This window comes from Cibotium barometz, chromosome 27, assembly GCF_041138505.1.
Source record: "Cibotium barometz isolate CiBa-2024 chromosome 27, ASM4113850v1, whole genome shotgun sequence".
NCBI classification, from domain to species: domain Eukaryota; kingdom Viridiplantae; phylum Streptophyta; class Polypodiopsida; order Cyatheales; family Cibotiaceae; genus Cibotium; species Cibotium barometz.
In genome coordinates, this window is record NC_141072.1 from 33181457 (window position 1) to 33194255 (window position 12799).

Below are 12799 nucleotides of genomic sequence, written 5' to 3' on the forward strand. Positions count from 1 at the left end.
ACTATGCTGAATATACTGAAGCAAAAGAGACACTACAAGTCTCATAAGTGAGGGAGCAAAATATATACAAGACTGAATGAACAATGAGAGGCCAGCCCCACCTATTTATAGGTGAGGAGGGCTGGCCGACTAGAGCTGAATGTGCTGGCCGACTGGAGCATATGAGCTAGCCGACAGGTAAAATACCAAAAGGGTTGGGAAAAATCCCAGAAAAATATGTAAAATAGGCGTGGCCAGCCCACAATCAAGGGCCATACAAATGGGACCAAAAGGACACCAGAAATGGGCAGAAACTGGGGATGAATGTGCTAACACTTCCGAGGTAGAAGGCGAAGACCTTAAAACTCAGTATTGTCTTTTACAAGCCAGTAAAACAAAGAAATTGGAAATTAAACCCCTTGAATCTTATGGTGGTCAGCGCAATAAGCTCATCTTAGACCAATGGCTCTACAAACTGCGGTTATACTTTGAAACCATGATCCTTTCTGATTCCAAAAAGGTGATTTTTGCGGTATCCCTCCTCAAAGACACTGCATTATTGTGGTGGCAATGACAACAGCACGCCGGAAAATCGGTTACGTGGGAAAAATTCGAGTGGGTCCAGTACCTGCCAATGCGGATTTCCAATCCCATACTCGTTTACGCCATTTGGACCAAAATGGTTCCTTGGCCTCTTATATCTCCTAGTTCACCAACTTGATACTGGAGATTGACTCCTTGTCCCCAGCAGATGAACTCCATGCCTTCGTTGAAGGTCTTAACCCCACACTGCATACCGATGTTCAAAAATATAATTCTGTCGATCTTGTCGATGCCATACGTTACGCCGAGCGCGTTACAGACATTAATTCTCAAAATTCGGCCTCTTACGGTCGAGCTAATGCCTTTCAGAAAGTCAATGGGACTCATATAAACCAAGATAGTTGAAGAGAATCTTCTGGCCCTTCTACCTCCCGGCCTTATCCCCAATGGAATAATTCTCAACACCATCGCCGATCAGAAGAATCGTCCTCTTTTTAGTCCCGATGTCCTCAGTCCTTCCAACCATGCAGTTCGGATCGTGGACGGGACCAAGGACGTGACCAATCTCGCAATCCTCGTCCTTCCACTGTCCCTTCTGGACGGGATCAACAAAAGACAGGATTGTGCACAATTTGCAATGGACCTCATCGTTGGTTTGAGTGTCCCAAAAGACCAACCCATCGACAGAATTCTAATGTTGAACCCTCCACTTCCGAGGAGAAACCCTGAGTTGCTGACAAAGGAAAGCGTGCGGTTAATCACCATGCTATTGCACATGCTTCGGTGATCACCGCTATTGCCACAGCTCAATCTGCCTCTTCACTGTTACCCCAGCGGTCTACTCAGGTTTTGGTTCTTCAAGGTTCTATTTCCAATCATTCCATTCATGTGCTCATAGACAGTGGGTGTTCTCATAACTTTGTGGAAACCACCTTGACCCAGAGATTGAAGATTCGGACTTCTCAAAGTGCTGTTATTTATGAAGTAGAGCTTGCTGATGGTTCCACATCCTTGTGTAACACCGTTGCCAAACACCTCTCCTTTCGAATTCAGCACTATCGTGACATTGGATTTCCAAGTCATGTCTTTGGCACATTATGATATGATTCTTGGTCAAGAATGGTTGTATCAATATGATCCCCTGATTAGTTTTCGGAACCATTCCATACAATTTGCTCAAAATGATATGCTTGTGGCACTCGAAGGCATCCGAGACCGACCCTCTACACCAACCCTTTCAGCTCTTCAAGCAAAACAGTGGGTCCGCAAGAGTGGTAGTTCCTCAGCACTTTTAATGGTCTACTTAGCCAATGATCCTCTCGAGGACATGGATACGAAGATGATGTACCTCAAGCAACCTTTCTTTGCTCCATACTTGGATCTTTCTCCTCAGGAGCTTCGTGCGGTTCTCCCACCTCGGCGACCAGTCGACCCCATGCTATTGATCTCCTTCCTGGTAGTGCTCCACCTACTCGTGCTCCATATCGAGTTTCTTTTACGGAATCTCAGGAGATACAGCGTCAACTTACTGAACTTTTGGAGAAAGGACATATTCGACCAAGCAAAAGCCCTTTTGGAGCTCCGGTACTTTTGGTGAAAAAGAAGGATAAGTCTGTGCGCCTTTGCATCGACTATCGTGCCCTTAATAAGTTGACTATCAAGAATAAGTATCCTCTTCCGCGCTTTGATGAATTGTTTGATCAATTGCTCCATGCAAAGGTTTTCTCCAAAATTGATCTTAAGTCTGGATATCATTAGATTCGCATTTGCAAAGGTGATGAATATAAGAATTGTTTGATCAATTGCTCCATGCAAAGGTTTTCTCCAAAATTGATCTTAAGTCTGGATATCATTAGATTCGCATTTGCAAAGGTGATGAATATAAGATAGCTTTTAGCACAAAATATGGTCATTATGAGTACCTGGTTATGCCATTCGGGTTAACCAATGTCCCTGTAACATTTATGAGTCTGATGAATGATCTTTTTCGTCCTTTTTTGGACAAGTTCGTTATTATCTATCGTGACGACATCCTGGTGTTCAGTTGTAATATGGAGGAACACAAGGCACATCTTAAGATCGTTTTCCAGGTGCTTCGTGACAATGCCCTTTACATTAATCTAGGCAAAAGTGAATTCTTCAAGACATCCTTGGAGTACCTCGAACATGTTGTTTCAGCAGACGGTATTTCTGTGGATCTGAAGAAAATACAAGTTATTGTCAATTTGCCAACTCCCACAAACATCCATGATGTTCGTTCTTTCTTGGGACTTGCCAACTTCTATCACACAAAGGTTCATTGATTTTCAGAAATAGCTGCTCACAGAACTTTTAAAGTCCGCTCCTGCATTCTAGTGGACTGAAGCCACAACACAAGCTTTTGAAAGATTAAAGACAGCTTTGACCACAGCTCCTGTCATGGCTATTCCTGACCCTACTCTCCCTTTTGTTGTTTATACGGATGCTTCCGATATTGCCAATGGTGCCGTCTTGATGCAACAAAGACGTGCTATTGCATTTGACAGTCATAAGCACTCTGCGATTCAAGTAAGATACCCAGTATATAACAAGGAAATTTTGGCTATTATTCATGCCTATCGTGCATGGAAACATTATCTCCTTGGTGCGGATTCAGTGGTGAAAACAGATCATCATTCTTTGAAATACATCTTCACACAGCCAGTTATGAATGCTAGGCAAGCGCGTTGGGTTGAATTCTTAGCCAATTTTCATATGACAATTGAGTATGTTCTTGATCTTACCAATGTGATTGCGGATGCTCTCAGTCGTATGCCGCCAGCTTCGGTCTTGGCTATTTCTACAGTTGAAATGAATATACCTCAAAGTTTCAAGGATCGTTATTTAAAGGATCGTGATTTTGGAAATGCATTTCGAATTCTCAATTCTCAGAATGCAACTCCTTCCGAATTGAAGATTTATGGAGCATATACATTAGTGGATGGTTTACTATATTATCATGACCGTATTTGTGTACCTCATGATACTCATGTTCGAAGAGTCTTGGTTAAAGAACATCACGAGGTCACTTATGCTACACACCTAGGCATCAACAAGACATATCGTCTTTTGACAGCTACATACTATTGGCCTCAAATGAAGCAAGATGTTATTAAGTTTGTCATAGCATGTCTTTCGTGCCAACGTATGAAAGCTAGCAGACAAGTTCCAGCTGGTCTTCTTCAACCACTTCCAGTTCCCAATGAACGCTGGGAAAGTATTAGTTTGGATTTTATCACTTCATTGCCACGTTCTTCTAAAGGCAATACACATATTCTTGTGGTGGTTGATAGATTTTCTAAGATGGCACATTTCATTCCGTGCAAGAAAGCAGCCCAGGCTTCGGATATTGCAATACTGTTCATATTATATATCTTCAAACTTCATGGGTTTCCAAAATCTATAGTTTTTGATCGAGATCCAAAATTTACAAGACATTTTTGGACTTTGATATTCAAGTCTGTTGGTACAAATTTACTGTCATGGCCCTCTGAAAATGAAACAGCACAAGTGTGGGCATGGTGATTGCAGAGTCAGAATATCGAATGATTCACATGGGGGGTGCCCGGACAGAGTTAAAGATGTGTGGACATCCCTAGGTGTGAAGGGGGGAACTAGAACATTAAACTTTTAATGTTTATTAAAGTTGCCCCTAGGCCTTAGTGGCCCCTAGGAACTTTTAAAGTTTGGGATTTTTCTCCTATTGCTTCGTCTCCGATTCTTTCTTCGTCAACCAGTGACCAAGATGTGTTGCTGGTCCCTTTGCCTTCTATGGAGGAGCCTACTTCTACGATGTGTTATGCTATTGAGGAGGCTACTACTACTTCAGCTACCACTACAGTGAATGTTCCAACTTCCCTTACTCTGTGTGAGGATTTTGGATTGTGGTCAGGTGTGTCCGTGACCATGCCTGGGGCACAATGGTACTTCCAAGGATTGAAGGATTGGGATTTGGATTTGGTTGGGCCTCTAGAGTCCCGACATCAGTTTTCAGAGGGGGCACTTGAGTTCTTACATCTGGCGATGCCGACCTTCGAGGAGGGTGCTATTATACAGCATTTGGCTACTCTTGGTACAGAGTTGGAACAAATGGACTCTTTCTTTTGAGGGTATTATCTTCTTGGAGCTACAAGCTTCTAGGGATTCCTGTGACACTGTGTATATATTTGGGTTTGGCACCGATATTTAGAGCAACACGATGCAACCGTCATGGTTGATTTCTTCTAGAAGAACAGTGTACCTGGCAGCTTGTTCTGTTACTTTTGTAGTTGAGTTGCTGTGGAGATTGCTTGTGGAGCTTTCCTAGTACCTGTTGTTGCTGCTTTCTTTTGTATTTGACAGAGGACGACTTCTTCGGCTTCTCGGAGTTATGTTCAACATCTGGTGCTGAGAGGGGGTGTTAGCACATTCATCCCCAGTTTCTGCCCATTTCTCGTGTCCTTTTGGTCCCATTTGTGTGGCCCTTAATTGTGGGCTGGCCACCCCTATTTTACATTTTTTTTGGGATTTTTCCCAGCCCTTTTGGTATTTTACCTGTCGGCCAGCTCATATGCTCCAATCGGCCAGCATATTCAGCTCCAGTCGGCCAGCCCTCCTCGCCTATAAATAGGTGGGGCTGGCCTCTCATTGTTCATTCAGTCTTGTACATATTTTTCTCCCTCACTTATGAGACTTGTAGTGTCTCTTGCTTGGGACTGTTTTGCTTCAATATATTCAGCATAGTTTTCTCCATATCTCTCTCTCTCTTGCACTCTCTATTCAGCACATTCTAGTGCCACTCTGCTTCCGCTCTATGCACTCTTTCAGGAAGGAATGACGTCTTCGTCTGCTGGTACTGTTGCTAAAACATCTGCCTGGTATTGAACTCGTGTGGGAGTGGCGATTCGTGTGGAGCTACTGGATCTGTGAAGCCAAGGATGCCATGGACTCCTGGAGGAGTTGTTGGAACTGCTGCTGAAGTTGCTGCAAAGCTTGTTGCCATTCTGGAGGAGCCGGTATGTCAACACGTTCAGCCATGAGAGAAGATGCTGATGTAGAGGCTACAGGGTGCCGAGGCTCTGGGGGTTTTTGCTGTTGATGACACCGCTGGGCTCTAGTAAGAACCATCGGCTGGAGGGTGCGGCATCTGGAAATCCCGTGAGGAGAGGCTACGTGCTAGTGAAGCGGCTATGGACCATCCAGTATAATGAGGGTGATCATCTGGGAGACTGGGCTTGCACGAGAGTCTGCTCTACTGGAGAAGAAGGTACAAGGGTAGGGGCAGTTTGCTGGTGTCAAAGGTGTATAATCTGGTGTAGAAGGTGCACCGTGAACAAGATGCATAAACCTTCTCAGAATAGGTGCAATATTCATGAAAAATGATGTTGCACTCGGGAAGGATAGCGCCCAGCTAAGGATGACACCTGAGCATAAAACAGTAATGATCCAGATCTTGTGCAGAAGTACGAACACGGATCACCCACACATCGAACTCTCGGAGGTCAGAAGTCGGTGTGGCTATCTGAACACGGTAATGAGTGGGTTGTAAAGAGGGGGGACACACTCACTGGAACAGGGGCAAAGACCGGTGGAGAAACACGGGTAGGAGAGGGCACTATGGACTGTGAGGGTGTATCCTGTAAATAACCGAATTCATAGGTTTCCTCTGCCATAAGCCGTTGGAGAAGAGGGTAATGTGTGTCCACGTGATCTGGGATGTGCTCTTAAACCTGTAAAAAGTGACATTGGCCCATGATGAGTGGAGAGCATGCAAAAGAATGAAGTGACGGGTTTCCGATATTCTAATGCGCCACATAATGTGAGATTTTAATGCCCAAGAAAATGGAAAAATCACCTGAAAAATATTGCCATAAATAATGTTGTTGCTATAGGAGAAGCACCAAGGAGATGGTGTCCGGCAATCATACGAAAGTCTTCAACGGGAAGCGGCTGGTCCAAGCAAAGGGAGTGGACAGCAGGAAGCACATGATGAAGGGGCTGAGGCAGGCTAAAGCCGTCAAGAAAGGAGGCGGTTGCAGGCTAGCGCACGCTGAAAACCGAGTGCAGGCTGGCGCACGCTGAAAACTGCACGAACAGTTGGCGCCGGTTCGTGTGATGGATCCCGTATAGTTGTTTTTTTTGTTTTTGTTTTTTTTTATTTGCTTGTATGCGTGTCAACAAAAAACCTTAGACCCATAACCTTTGGGTTTGGTTGTGTTATGTTTATTTGTTTTTTTTTAATAAAAAAAACAGCAAGTCATCGTTTACTTCTCAACAGGCAGCCCGGCTAGGGAAAATCCACGAAGGGATGCAGCTATTTGATGGAGGGATGCCTGTCCATGAAAGGGCCAGATGAAGAGGTAAGCTTCCGCATTGAGGGGTTGCATGCTGACTTGCCTCTGTTCAAGAGTTTTCTACATATGGCTGGCCCGACATTAATCAACAAAAATCGAGAGTTTGGGGCTGAATTTGATGGGGCATTCTCTCCTGCTCTTCCATTCAATACTTGCTACACCCAATTTTAGGGTTTGGGCTGACTGATTTTACGGTTAGGGTTAGGACTGAATTTAGGGTTAGGATTAGGGTTTGGGCATGTCACAGGGCGGAAAAAGTTTGCTTTGATACCACTATGAAGCTTTTATAGCTTAATTAACATGATTAAGACTTGATTGATGAACATAAGACAAATTCTGCAGGAAAAGATTGAGTGATTGCATTGAGATGGAGGCCTTTCTTAAATAGAGGCCGAAAAGGTACAACTAAAGAGGCACATCCCTGTGAAGGGGTGTGGCTCTTGAATCAATGGTTATGTCCTTAGGACTTAGGGGTGTGTCTTTAATGAATAGGCATGTCCACATTGCTCCCATGTAAAAGATTGCCAGAGCCAATAGATACATCAGGATTAGACACGGTGTGTGGAAACAAAGGATTACTCCTCACAATTGCAACCCACATTCTGCCCACACCTATAACATTACCCAAGATATCAAGCACCCCAAAGATTCCTTCTGTCCAATTACAAAACACTACAGGTCTTCGTCTAAGAGGGACAATTTTCTTAGGTGTCTACCATGCATTTGGCTCTTGATTTTCCTTTTCTTTCTGTTTTACAATAGGAGGGCTTGCCGTGCCAATTTTACTTTTCCCTTATTTGGTGCAACATTCGGGGCCTGCACGACATTTTTCCCCTTCTGTTGTTGCACGGGTACAACAGGAACAACCTCTGAAGGTGGCATTGCCGCTACTGGCAACTACAAAAGAACCAATGGACATTCCGATGCCATGTGCCCAAACTTTCTACAAGAGAAACAAGAGCTAGCAAAATTGCCCCATTTGAGCTTGAAGAAAGCTTCATGTGTCTAAGTCCAGGCAGTTCAACATCCAAGGCCACTCGGGGAAGAGTTGGTTTATCTTTATCCCAAAGGATGCAAAATCTATTCACACTTCCAAAAGACTTGGGAGGACAAACCACTTTGCCCAACGATTCTGCTAGAAAAGGTAAAGCAGGTCGCATATAAATAGGAAGCTCCGCAACTTCCACCCACACAAGGCATCTATGTTTGATGAAGCTTTGATAATCCTTTGTAGGCAACCATGGGTATACATGCACCATCTGCTGCCCAAAAAAAAGAGGTATCTGCTGCCCAAAAAAAAGAGGCAACTTTTCCAAAATAGTTTGTTTATGCTACGGATTAGTAAGTAGAGCCTCATAGAAGCCTCGAGCAGCAAAGTAGCAACCCTCAACAAAGCATCCTCCAAGCATGGCTTTAAGGCACTGCCCAACATTAGCTGCAGGCATCTTTCCAAGAAAAAAAAGGATCACAGCTCTCTGTGAGAGTTTCATTACAAGAGCTAGAATACCTGGCAAGGAACCCGCAAACGAAACTCAGGAACGAGTTCATCCCAAGCTTTCTTGATCTCAGCAAAACTTTCTTCAAGGGTGTCACAGAAATGTTGCAGGTTGGGATTGAAGCAACGAGAGGAGAGCATTTCATATCGTTGAGAGTCTCCTCCTGTGTTTCTTCTCTTGGACTCAACAAAGGTATCTCTACTAGCCGGTCGCGACGGCACTTGCTGCCCCTGCATCTGCTCATCATCTTTTGTTTCTGCTCGCCATCAACTGCTCTTGCCACCGTGCGGTTGCCTCATGTCCCCTTCTTTGCCTCGTCTTGTTGAAGCCTACTTCTTCTTGTTCATAGTTCCTGCTTCTCAAATGGCTTCTCCTACAGAAGTGCACACACACACACACACACACACACACACACACACACATACACATACTACATACATATACATATACCTAAATGCAAAACATTTCCATGAGATGGCAACTCATTACACGATTATGGATGTGTATCCTTGAAAATCTTTATGTCTTTCCTAAGACCAAAGCATCCTCAAAAGTTATTGTGATAAAGAAATGAAAATCATATGAACAATTAATCTTAACGTAACAACCCAAAAGCACTAGGAAGAACTAGTAAATTCTGGCCACATGCTCGTTTGCTAAGGCTGCTGGTTCACTCTCAGCAATGAGACTGCAAAGGTGGCCAAGAATCTCATCTTTCGAGGGCCTAGATAGTAAACCCCCCATGTGCTCATGGACCATACCATACTCCTGTTCACTATTTGCCCAATTGGCCCAGTGATTGATGTCTCCTCTATGCTCATTTACAGGGTGCGGTTCCACAAATCCTGAGTCCACAGGTGTTGCGCATCTCTCAAGATGTTGGGTAGTCTTTTGCAACAGTGATGTGTGACGTGTGTTGCCAGCCCATCCTCAAAAGAAGGAATGTCTATAAAATGCCTTCTTGTATACAAGAGCTTTGTCCAAAGTAAGGCGTGTCCCAGTGCATATGTAATGCCTTCCTGTACACGTATTGTCCAAATAGTCTCTCTATATGCCAAGTAGAGAGCTATACATCTGTCTTCATACTCGATAACTTTCAAATAAAAGACTCAATTCCTCCCTAAAAGAAAATGGTAGCACCCTCAATTCTCATGGTAAACTAAGCAATTAAACACCTATCTCCACCTCTCGCATGAAACATATCATGCATGTGCATAACTTCCTACACTCTCTTGTCATCTCCACCATTCTCACCTTGTCTCTCTGCGTGCATCTATGTTGTAGAACTAACTTCTAGGTATCCTCTATCCAGTCCTGTTAGACAAACGTTCTATGGGTATAAAGCTACTAAGGGTAATCTCTGATAACTCAGTGCCACTCAAGTTTAGTCAATTAGGCTGCCTCTGGCCTTGTATTTTGATAAGGCAGTAACACATCCATACAAAGTCTATTCAATGTATGGGCCCCCTACATGCCCATAATGAGTATCACCTTGAGCAATTGATAGGATAAGGCATACCTTGGTAGTCTGTTTACTCTACCTGTCTCTACCATGTGATAGAATGATGCATCAATGTGCATTGCGTGAGCAGCAAACTTATCTGGATTCATGTGATATGAGTGGAGGACATAATACGGATGAGAGGAGACAACATCATGATCTATAGCCTCCACCTCACTCCATACTAGCTGGCCCACTGCCAAAAAGAGTGCAACGTACAGTACAAGAAAGTCAAAAAGAAGTTCTTGCATTTGGACATGTTGGTAGTGAGGTTGAGAACATTGTCGCTTTAGTTATACTATGCGGAGCCCGAGGCATCTTGTCTTGGGACACATTCACAGAGTCCCTACTCTTAGACCTCACTGGAAAGCTTATGGTATCATACCTGACATTCAGAGGACTTTTTGGTGTAATGCCACATCAGCAAGGGAGGGAGGGAGCAGAGGGGCTGAAAGTTCATGGTTGTTTGAACACACATGTGATCACATTATGACATGAATTTTAGGGTTTAAGAGAATAGAAGGGGACTAAAAGGGATATCAGTTTATGTAATGAATTTTTTCTTATACACTCATGTTAATCTAGGTGAAAAAAAACTCTGAAACGCCTGGTTGTAGTGGGAAACAACAGCCCAAAACGTTTCCCTTGGTGGCTGAAACATTTCAGTGAAAAAAACATGTTCCGTCCCCCTACCTAACCCAAAATGCGTTTCAACCCTCTAGGTTAGCCGTTTCTGCCCATTTCCCATAACAATGGTTGTGGCACTCTTACAGGAGGACACAGATATAGTCCTTTATTTGGCTTTCTCTACTTGGTGGTCTTGCCACAAACCAGTGGGGATCAGTCATTAGTGTTAGCCCAGCATGCTCGAGATGTGAAGGAGCTTCAAAGACAGTCTACTCACAGCCCAAACAAGTGCAACGTCCTTAACCATATGACATAGATCCTTCATGTCACATCAGTCCTCATGATAAACGACAGATAAATGCGATACTTGCACCCTTCAAGATAAAGCATTGGCTTCATGTATATGCAACAACTCCTACGGTACCACATGCCTTGCTCGTGCTCCCCCCCCCACCCCCCACCCCACCCCTCCGACTAGTCTAAGGCCCAAGATCCCCCCATAGTTACCATTTTTCACCGCCCGTAAACGCTTTCTTATCCACCTGTAAGCTATGACGCCGAGGAAGCACGTTTTTGAACCCAGGACCTCTTGGTCCTAGGCAAACACCTTCACCACTTTGGGCTATCACCTCATTAGCACCTTGCTCATGCTTTTTGTCATACAACGTTCAGCTAGTGGAGTTGACGATGCAGTGGCAACATATTGAATAATGACATTCACCACAGCACATCTAGTAGGGGTCAATGTGTCTTGGGCGTCCTGTTCTCTCAACAGTATGATGGCACACCAAGGCACCCAAAATTGCAAGCTTTATACCAAGGCACACCACTCTTGATACCATGATGTTTGCGTTTCAGTAAAGCATGGGGTTCATGTTCTCACCTGCTACAGCAAAGATTATGTAATCCACGATATATGGCCCTTCTTCAAAGGTCATCTATGTTTCCATATGAAATTTCACCAGGCATTGTTCCCTGAGTAGCACAATTCTATTCAAGGTGATACAGGGGTATGTGGGTTACACATGACCTAGCTTTAACCCCTACCTACTATCACATCACAGCGTATTCCCTCATGATTGAGTTGCAACAGCATATCCATTCTCTTCATAACATGAAAGAGAGCATACCAGAATAGCCTATTTTGCCTTTGTTTGAGGTCCTTGTGCAAGAAAAGAAAGCCTCATAGCCTTCAGCCATTGCAATGTCAGCAGTGAGCTCTTGTCGAGACAACTTGGTTTCCTATCAAAAATCCCCCAAACAAAGGACCCAAATTTAATATAAAAAACACACACACATAAGATGGAAAAAATAAGATGCTCCGAGGAGCCCATTTCGAGAGGGAAAAGAAAAGAAAAGAAAAAATTTACAAGGGGGTCTACCTGAAAGCATAGAATATCTGCATCGAGAGCATTTAGAAACCCAAGAAGCGATTTGTATGGAACGATTCGAGCCCTCAGACCATTCACATTGTATGTGACGATCTTCATTGGCAGCTTGGTGAGAGAACCACAGTCCGTTTATATCAACAAATACATCTTGGGTTCGAACTTTTGGCTGGCTTGAGTGACACTTGTATGTCATTTGTGTACATATGATTGTGACTACGTTGCTAGTGCTTACTTTTTGGCCTCCTTTGAATTAGGGTGTTTTCACACTTGGGTCAAAGCCCATGATGAAAAAGTTTTGCCCAACCAATCAGATCACCACAATCACCCGTTCATTTGACATTTCTTTACAGACTGTGACTACACTCATGCACCCTCAGCACTGATGTGTTTGCTGACTAGAGTCCAACAACCACCATTCTAGTTCTAGGCAGAATAGCCTGCTGCCCACAACTCTTAGTTTACAAGACGCCTTTTCCATGGGCATGCTCGCGGTTTGTAAAGGGTATTGTCGCCCAGCAATTGTTTATCAGAAAGGTGCCTGCCCACAGCTCTCAACCTTTTTCATAGGAATGCCTGTAGTCTGTAAACACCATTATTTAAATAGACTCAACCCCACACACACACACACACACACACACACACACACACAAAAAAAAAAAACTAAACAAATTCTCCTATTAACTTATTAAATGGGCCTGGTGCTCTTACATACTATCATTTAGGCCCACTATCCAATATGAGGGAGTCTAGAGTCCAACCTTCCCGGAACAGATAGGTTCACCTTAGCCTAGAACTTGTTGACTCTTCAAAAAAGCCTTCTCAACTTGATGGGAGAAGGGAACTTCCCTCCCCAAAATATTCAAGATTTAGTTATAATTATGTTAAAGTGTGAAGAAAACGTATGTTCACAAT

At 43.8% G+C, this 12799-nt stretch overlaps 1 protein-coding gene across 1 annotated transcript in view; it reads right to left on the minus strand.

Annotated features, from left to right (window-relative positions):
* LOC147623307 (endonuclease/exonuclease/phosphatase family protein) overlaps nucleotides 1-12057 on the minus strand; it is an 81870-nt gene extending 69813 nt beyond the window's left edge. The window contains exons 1-2 of the mRNA XM_086821421.1: nucleotides 11879-12057; nucleotides 11627-11738 (exon numbers count right to left, since the gene is read on the minus strand). Of these exons, the coding sequence (XP_086677547.1) occupies nucleotides 11627-11738; nucleotides 11879-11986 (220 nt within the window). The 5' untranslated portion in view covers nucleotides 11987-12057. The remainder of the gene's footprint in view (nucleotides 1-11626; nucleotides 11739-11878) is intronic.
* Nucleotides 12058-12799: the final 742 nt, after the last annotated feature.